The sequence below is a fragment of the Papaver somniferum genome, chromosome 8, assembly GCF_003573695.1.
Source record: "Papaver somniferum cultivar HN1 chromosome 8, ASM357369v1, whole genome shotgun sequence".
NCBI lineage: Eukaryota > Viridiplantae > Streptophyta > Magnoliopsida > Ranunculales > Papaveraceae > Papaver > Papaver somniferum.
The window spans coordinates 100,009,067-100,018,320 of record NC_039365.1 but is presented as its reverse complement, the minus strand read 5'-3'; the positions used below and the strand labels follow the sequence as shown (position 1 = coordinate 100,018,320).

General features: G+C 36.6%; 2 protein-coding genes across 2 annotated transcripts; both read left to right on the top strand.

Annotated features, from left to right (window-relative positions):
- The first annotated feature begins 2,545 nt into the window (after window positions 1-2,545).
- LOC113305839 lies at window positions 2,546-5,115 on the top strand. Its single transcript, XM_026554837.1, has 5 exons — window positions 2,546-2,877; window positions 3,354-3,979; window positions 4,124-4,186; window positions 4,289-4,426; window positions 4,750-5,115. Exons 1-5 carry the CDS (start codon window positions 2,715-2,717, stop codon window positions 5,113-5,115), a joined length of 1,356 nt encoding a protein of 451 aa, XP_026410622.1. The 5' UTR covers window positions 2,546-2,714.
- Window positions 5,116-5,131: 16 nt separating this feature from the next.
- LOC113305838 lies at window positions 5,132-8,486 on the top strand. Its single transcript, XM_026554836.1, has 9 exons — window positions 5,132-5,327; window positions 5,467-5,553; window positions 5,640-6,030; window positions 6,174-6,244; window positions 6,356-6,460; window positions 6,555-6,671; window positions 6,914-7,443; window positions 7,543-7,747; window positions 7,934-8,486. Exons 1-9 carry the CDS (start codon window positions 5,187-5,189, stop codon window positions 8,465-8,467), a joined length of 2,181 nt encoding a protein of 726 aa, XP_026410621.1. The 5' UTR covers window positions 5,132-5,186; the 3' UTR covers window positions 8,468-8,486.
- The last annotated feature ends 768 nt before the right edge of the window (window positions 8,487-9,254 follow it).

Here is a 9,254-nt window from a genome sequence, read left to right as displayed (position 1 = left end):
TAAGGGTTAAATTAGCTCAGCTAGTTAAGAATGTTGAAATAATATTTGGATCGGAAATCTTTGTCGTGGTTGAATATATATCTTCACAGTCCTTCTTGTTGCCAATACTTTGCTAGTTTTCCCCTTCGTTTGTTTCAATATATTTGCATTGTTACAAATACGTATTGCTTTACTTCTTATGTTGATTAAGCTGAAACGACAATTCAACTGAGAAATACGATGATTGTGAGGGCTTCTTATTTCTTCGTAGCATTTTTTATAAATATATTTTCCCTTTTTCTGTCATTTATTTTTGATAAATATACTCCACACATTATTATGCTGAACATCAGAACATGATCCAGTGATATTGACATATAACTTCTATAAATAACAGCGTCCTCTTCGATAATAAAATGAAATCTGGGTCTAGGTGACAGAGCTTGAGATTTTATTGTTGAAAACGGGGACAAAACCTCATACTATTAACTGATACGATGGATCTTGAGATGATGAATGCATTTTCAAATATTAATGAAAGATCATCATAACCAAGCGGTCTACTCATTGTCGCTGAGAGGCAAAGCCAATGCCGCTCGACTATGGGTTTACAGCTAGGAACTTACTCTACCAAGTGTCATACTCTCTACCACCATGAACAATGAGTGTGAGCATCCGAGCATCCCATAGTGGCCTCTAATTGAATGATTTGTCAATTAGAGAAGCATATAAAAACTATCTGATAACTTGAAATCTCAACGGTCTGAAATATCAATCGTAGATACTAAATAAAAAAAAAGTTGAAACTTTGTAAACTAAGGGTAGGAATTTTTTAGGATTTGAGGTCCAACCCATTTTTTCAACCAAAACTTTATATCTTTGTTATTTCTCACAATCAGATCATGGTTTTTTCGTACCAGGTTTGCATTTTGCGTCATGGGTGTCCAAACTCCAGTTCCTTAAGGCTCGTATGTAACCTAGAGAAGATCACATCATGCTTCCGGATTATTTCTTTGTTGAATAATTCTTCTTCATAGCCCATCTTTTGCCTTCTTCGTATCTCCAGATCCGTTTAGCAAGAAAAAACCTTGTCTGATTTCACGATATCTATAATTCCTGACCCTCCAGCTTCATTAGGTATGCAACACTTGACCCATTTCTCAACATATGTTCTTCTTAGAGCAAGGGTTATCGAGTGAGGGTTCTCATTCAATATGAATGGGCATGATCAAATTTGGTGCCACTATGGGTGGTGGAGAGGTCCACTTCCCCCAAAATCACTCACACTCAATGGAACGAAGGAGTGCTTGACATTCTTCACTAAGAGGTAGATGTTCAACCGCTTGGGGGAAAAACCCTTGAGCGGCCGATGTTCAGCCTCTTAAGTATTTTTTTTTAGTTTTTGATTTATTAAAAACTGTAAAAAAAACAGGTTCCATATTAATTTTGTTCATAAAAAACCCTAAATATATCTTTGGACATCTAAAGATAAGCAGGTGATGTTCAGCCTCTTAGTCTATTTTCGTCACCTCTCACTATACAAAAACACTCTTTCACCTAACCTCTTATTGGATTCGGATGATGTTCAGCCTCTTAATTTATTTTCTTCCCTCTAACATTACAAAAAAAATACTTTTTCACCTAGTCTCTCGCAGGATTACATTCCAAGAATGTCCCGCATAAACTTGCTCATCATCTGCTTATTAAATTGAATTCTTTTTTTTTTGCTCGATAATGACAAAATTGTGTTGATATAAACCAAATATACAACCCAGATCTCCATTTACTGAAAGAGATCAAAACATTGGAACTAAACTAGAGTTCACCCAAGAGCACGAAAGAGAAAAAAACAGGGAAATTAATGAGGATCAAAAAATTTATGACTCCAGTTAACAATCTCATCATTAATTTCAACACCCTGCATAGACGGATGAACAGAAGCCCAGTGAATAGTCTGAATTTTTATCTCGGTAATGTTAGCTTCCTTGGTTTTTGATTCCCTTCGAAGGTACGAGCATTACACTCCTTCCATAAACTCCAAGTGATGCTAGCGGGTAATCTATCCCAAAGTTCCTTAGTTTGAGAAGAGGGATGACAACTCTTCCAATTTTTTAAAACCTTTAACATAGTCGACTGCAAAGACCCCGTAAAATCAGCAAATAAGTAATGCCAAACCTCAACTGCAAAAGCACAAGTCAAAAGAAAACGATTTGCATCTTCCGCAAAAAAGATCACAAAGCTTGCTGATATTTGGCTGTGGGTCGCCGGAACTAGTAGTCAGAGCACTACCCCTCTTCTGCAAGTTATCTAAAGTAGGGAGACAACTTAGAGCATCCTGCATAAAAAGAAGGAAAATTTGCTGTTTGGTCCTAAGCCCATATATTTAGTTATAGTAGGGTCCAACCGGGTTTTAGACTTATCACTAGGTCCATAATATTTTGAAAAGAGCAAAATGACGAGCTTACCCTAGTAGTTACCACGTGTGAAGAATGCACCCACTATCTATTCCCGTACAAAACCGCTGAAACGGTCAGAAAAATCATTCGTTTGTCTTTCCCGTACCACCAACTTCTTACGGTTTTCAAAGAGAAAAAAATTTCTCTTCACAGAGAGAATTCAGAGAATCAAAAACCAAATTCATTTAGAGATTTTTGAGACAACAGATCTCAAAAATCATTCAGAGATTTTTGCTAGTTTGAAAAACCCTAAACCTAAATTTCTCTTCTCTTCCGATAATGGTTAAAACAAGAAAAATCACAAGAACAATCCAAGAAGAAGAAACAATAATGGATGATAGCACTGCTCCTAGAACATCAGAAGACGATTCAAGAATTTCAAGACGAAAATCAAAGAGAAAAAAGAGTAAAAAGGTTGAAACACCGAAATCGAAGAAAAAAGGTACTGATTCAGAAAACCTATCAGAGTTTACATGCAACTTCTACTTTGTGTTTCTAGCACTTAGAATTGGCAGTACATAACATAATAAAACTGTAGAATAAGAATCAAAAGTGATATGCAATTTGTTTCATTTTATTTCTGATACATAGAGCGAGCAGTACATATATCAAATACTGAGGTTTTTTCTTAATTAGGTTGTTTTTGGCAGTACATAAGTCCAGTAGTGAATGGGTAACATTGTTTATGTGTCTATTTACCACTGTTTGTGTTTCTGGCACATAATTGGCAGTACATAACTAAAAAACTGAGACATTGTAGTGTTTATGTACTCTAAATTCATATGTTTCTTTGTTTATGTGATAATGATCTTTGGATATGAAGTACATAAGGCCAATAGTGATTGATTGTGTTTCTGAGATGATGAATGTGTAGTCCATAAATGTTGTACTGAAAATAAAACCAATTAAATTTTGCAGGTAAGGTTGTGCCAAAATCTGTTAGGAAGTTGTATAGGTCTGGTTTCACAGCATTACATAGCCTGGTTGCCAGAATGAAGGCGAGTAAATATACTTTGAGTGAAGCCACATTGGAAAAGATAGCCGAATCTTCTTATGGACAGATGTTTTTGATGTTCTGGCACACTAAGTACTCAGAAAGTCATTGGGAAAAGTTGGAAGCTGCAGTGAAAAAGTACTTGAAGTGTTACAAAAGGGGTCGAGTCAAGAATGATCTCACATTTGAGTTTGTTAGAAGAGGTGAAAAACACATTATCACGTCGACACCAGAAAAAATGGGTGTAATGTTTGGAATGCCAAGAATGGCAGGAAGAAGAACTGATGACACCTTTTTGATGGTAGGTGGTGGATGGAGGCAGAAACCATTCTACATTAGACACTTTGGTGATAGCAACACGGTTACAAGACCAATGCTACAAGATGCCATCTTGAAACTGCTCAAGCGTACTGGTATCAAGAATTGTAAATCTGAAGGTGGCGAAGACAGTGATGATGACAATGATGAACAAGTAACCAATAGTGAAGATGATGAATATATGAAGTACAGGATACCAAGAGTAGAAACTGAACAAACAATTGAAGATATGGTTAAGCTATTATGCCTGTTTATGTGTATTACTTTGTTTTTTTACAACAAAAGATGCTCATAAACTCAAAGAAAAGTACTTTGGTTTAGTTGATTTTGAAAGTCAAAGAATGTATCTTGGCCTGACCTGATACATAGTTCTTAGAGAAGAAAATCATCAGAATACAACACTCCCGAGGACATCACTGGTTGTGTCGTCTATTTGTTGGTATCGATCATCTAGTACAAGCTTTTTTTTTCCAAGTACATATTTACTCTACTGTCATTTAAGTTTCTGTATTTGATTCTATTGATGTTATTTTTGTCATAGTTGTTGTATGCGGAGCATACTCACTTGGTGAAACCAGTGACGTTACCAGATGATCGATACCTTCCAAGAGCGGCAAGGTGGAACATCAAAGAAATATCTGTTGAGTTTCTAAAGGATATGGAGGCTTCGCAATACACAGTAAGTCCCTAAGAAAAACAATACATATTACTAGGATAAGTTTTATTTCATTATGCTTCTTGTAGTTTTGGTTTAGGAAACAATGATGCACCAGTACATATCTAAAAAACTGATTAAAGTTGATGAATTTAAGTATAATTATTTGTGTTTTCATAAATAATTATACTTAAATGATTTGTTTTAGGTAGGACACTATCAGAAAAGCAGTTTTCTGATTGACCAAAATGATTGTGTGTGTGTCATATGCACTATTTATTTGAGTACATATATGTTATACTGATACAAAAACTGGTTATATGTGTGCGTTATATGTACTTTTCCAGTTCTCTAAAGAATTTAAGGATGAATATACTATGTATGAAAAAGAAATGTTGAATGAAATTGCTCAAAGGCTTCCAGTTGAAGAAGTGCCATTGACAGTAGATTGGCAAGAAAAATTCGAGGATTTGGAAGTAAAGAATGAAGATTTGAGGCTGACAATTGCAGAAAAATGGTGTGAATTACAGAGCAGGAAAGAGGACGGCCTCCCCATTGATGTGAGTATCCTAGAAGAGCTTTTGAATGATATATATCACAGAGCTTACCCACCTCCACAACCAAACTCGGGAGAAGAAGAATCTAGCAGTAGCTCTGAAGAAGGGCATGATGATTTGGATGACACCGTTCCATCAGCAACTACTCCTTGGTAACAGAGGATGAACAGGAAATTCCAGATGATACCCAAGAAAAGTCGAATGAACAGGGAAATGCTACTCCAACAATGCCTGTTATGGGGGGCTCTGAAGAAAATCTCACACAGTTCGATATTGAAGTTTCACAGTTTAAAATTTGGGCTAGATCTGATTTGGAGCGAAAGGTGAAAGAGCTGCAAGAGGAAAAGAGCATGCCAGAACCATCACAGGTAAGTTATATTCTTTCTAGTATTAGTTTAGTTTGTAAAAAACTAAAACTTGTCAGTACATATCTACTATACTGAAAAAACATACAAGTACATATCTGCAATACTGATTAAAAACATATCACCTTATGTTGAATAACAGACTGAAAAGGCTGAACTCCAACAAACAGCAGCGACACAAGTTCTGGGTAATATTGAAGTGGAAATTGGTTCTCTTAGAGATAGACAGGTGAGCGAATTGAACGTTACACTAGTTACCAATTTTATACTTTGTCATCCTATAAAATAATACGGTTTGGCATTGCATTTATGTAGGGTGCATCGCTTGAAGAAATGTTGCCGAATATGCAGTTTATGCCTTTGGTTTGTGAGCTGCCGAGTCTCAAAGAACTGCATACCGTGCCGATGGAGAAACTGATTGACCTGGCCATCCATGGGAAGGGTATTTATACCGATGAGTACTCAAAATATCTACAAGCTGAAATTATGGGAGATCCTTATCCATCCTTAGGAATTCTTAGTCTGGAGTACCCGTCGACTGGTAGTTTACCAAGCTTGGAAAAAATGGAATCTTCTCAAATCTTCGACAAATTTTATGCTAAAGATCTGGATCCTCCATCACAAGTTTCAAGACCAACTTTTGACTTGGGTTTAGGACCAAGTGATCAAAATGGAGAAGAGGTGCAGCAGCCTGCAATTGATCTAGGTGCACCTGATCCACCTCAAATCCATCTTGCAGCTGCGCCTGCGCATAATGAAGCTCCAGCTGCTAGAGGAGCATCAGATCAAGCTCAAACGGATCCCTCGGATGAGCAAGCTCAAATCGATACTGCACCTACACTTATGAAGCCTCTGCAATTGTTTTAGCTGCAGCTGAAAAAGCTCGTTTGAAAGCTGATCTTCAGCAACCTGAACAAGAAGTATGAACATGTTCTAAACCTAGTACATATATCCTTCTGATACATATAACCAGCAGTACGTATATCAATTTTTGGTCAAATAGCTCGTAGTCTGATTTGTTTCAAATGCAGGGAATAAGGAAACCTTGGGATCCCATTCCATTCAATGAAGTAGAAAGGAAGAAGAAAATGAAGAATGACAGAAAGCAACAGCCTACTAAAAAATTAGAGAGTCTTGTAAGTACCTAAATCTACTTCTGTTTAATGAATTTATGTTTTGTTTTTAATGATGCTTTTAGCATATGTACTAATGCTGCCGATTCTCAAACAGAAGTATCCAGTTTTAGATGCTGAAAAGGCAGAGGAAGCTCGACTGAAGAAGAATATGAGCGCCGAAAAAGCTAAAGCATATGCTGAGACTCTCCAACTTCTTTCTGAGCTACAGAAGGTAATTATAATTACCAAAAAAGTGAAAAGTAACAAATTTATCAATACTTAATGGACCACTTATGTTACATATGTTCAATAACATGGGAAAAACCAACAGTACATATGTTATGTACTCAGTGAAACTAAAAGTACATAACTTCTGTACTGAAAAGAATCCAAGAATACATATGTTCTATTCTGTTCATTTTTTTTTTGCTTTTTTAGTCTCTCATTTTTTTTTACGTTTATGGTATATTGAAGGATAACGAACCTGGAGTTAGTCAAACATCAGAGGAAGATGACGTAACACTTGCCAAGAGACTCGAAGATAGGCTGGCTACAAAGAGTAATGAAGTCAAACCAATAGCGAAGTCGACCACGTCAGTCATGGACAAGGAGAAGAAAAAGCCGACTATCTCAGCCAAGGAGAAGAAACTTACTCCAAAAATCACATACACCCCTCAGAAGCCAGTAACTCGGAGCCACCCGCAGAAAAGAGTTGATCCTGAGTTTGCTAGTGGCAAAGGACTGTCGGGACATAAAAGGCGAAAAACAAAGTCCAGAACTGAAAACCCAGTTGGAAAAGATTGCCCAACAGAGAAAGTTCAGAAAAAGGATAGCGAGAATGTGAGAAAGAGAAAAGCTAAAGGTGATCCAAATCTGCAAGAACTTACTAAAAAAGTGAAGAATGCACGCAAGTTGTTGAGCCTAAGGAAATCTCCGTTCTATAAGGATTTGAGTTCACAACAAAGAGCGCTTCTCTCTCCTTTTTTTGACAAAGCTACCTCAATGTGAGTCTCTCTTGGATATGTCCCTTTCATTTTAACAAAACTTTATGTACTTCGTTTAGAATCAAACTTATAATTGATTTGGATTATTTGAATTTGCAGCAACAGTGCTTGGAAAGCTCCTGCTGTGATTGGTCATCACATATTATCTGCAGAGACCTTTGAAGATCTGCTACATAACAGGGCTTTAGAGGGAGATCTTATAAATTACTGGCAATACCAACTGAAAAAAGCATATCATAATGAGCAACCAGTGAATGGACAGAGAAAGTACATTCCAGTACTCCACATTGATCCAACAGGCTGGGTATGTTTTCCAATTTATCTTTAAACAACATGCATCATGTCTTTGTAAAGGGCATAGCATATCTGCGAAACTAAAACGAAACAATTTTTTTTGATGTTGTAACAAATATTATGCTTTCATATATGTGTTTTACACTATAATTTTCAGTACATATTTACTACACTGATAAATTTAATTCTTTTTCAGTTTTATTTAAGTGACCCAGTACATCAAGTAGCAGCAAACACTGCTGTATTCTTACCCATCAGGAATATGGAGGAAGGAACCAGGAAGATTATTATTCCAATGTCACACCAAAACGTGCATTGGACGCTTCTTGTGTATGAATGCGAGAAAGGCGAATTCTTCCACTACAACACTTGGGAAGCTGTATCCAAAAATGAGTGTCTCGATAATGCTAATCTTATGGCAGAATACTGCTTGTTAGCAATTAATGAACGCTTGTCGAGCCTGCGCCTTCCACTTGTAAGCAGAGTAAAGATGATTAGTTACCCAACACCTCAACAGGGAGACTATCCAGATTGTGCAATATATATCATGCACATCATGAAGAAAGTTGCAAAGGAGGAAGTAATTGATGGAGTGCGAATGAGCTTGGGAGACCCAGAAGAACTAAAGGACAAAATACATAAGAAGAGGATCTCTTTAGCATGCAAAATACTCTCAGCAACATCTCCTCCTGAGGAGAGCTGGAATATTCATGCTCCAAAAGGTTTTTAAGACAGTGCTTATATGAATTAGGAATGCATAGTAGAAGTTATCATAGAGAACATATTCAGAGTTTGCTAGTTTGTTTTAGACAATATCAAAGTTTAGTAATTATTCTTATTTATTTTGATAACAATTGTTCTCGAAACTATGGTGTTTGTGTTTAATCTATGTACAGTTGTTTGGCTTTATAAAAATGTTGACATGTTGGATGGTAAAAGTCCATAGTATGAAGTGTTTTGGTGTGTATTATGTAACATAGACCAGCTATTAGAGTCAATTGAAGAATATGACTCTCTAAATTTGTTAATCATGATGGGAGAGAACATGAATCTCAGAGCTGGTCTCTTTGTTTGGTGTGTCTTAATTGAACAGAAAGTACATAATAGTTGTGCTCAGAAAGTCTTGAACAAACTTGGAAATCAACCTGAAAACCAATAATATTGAAAGTGGATAATGCAGTACAAAGTACCATTAAAAGAGTCTTAAATGAGCACAAAGTACCTTGTCCCAGAAAGATATCAAACAGTACATAATTTCAGCACTCTAAAAAAAGCGAACAAAAGTATTTAAAATGATGCGCAAAACAGAATCTGCATTGTGACCAATAGAACTAATAAGGGAGAACTGAAAATCTAAAACTCATGGGTATGAAGGAATGACAGTGCACGTTGCCTTGTTGTGGTGAGTTTTCTTCTTACAGTTGGAACAACGGACGGACTTCCTAGCTTTCTCCCATGCATTCTTGATACGATTTCCCTTTGGCCTACCTGGTGGAACTCGTGGATGGGGTGGAAAA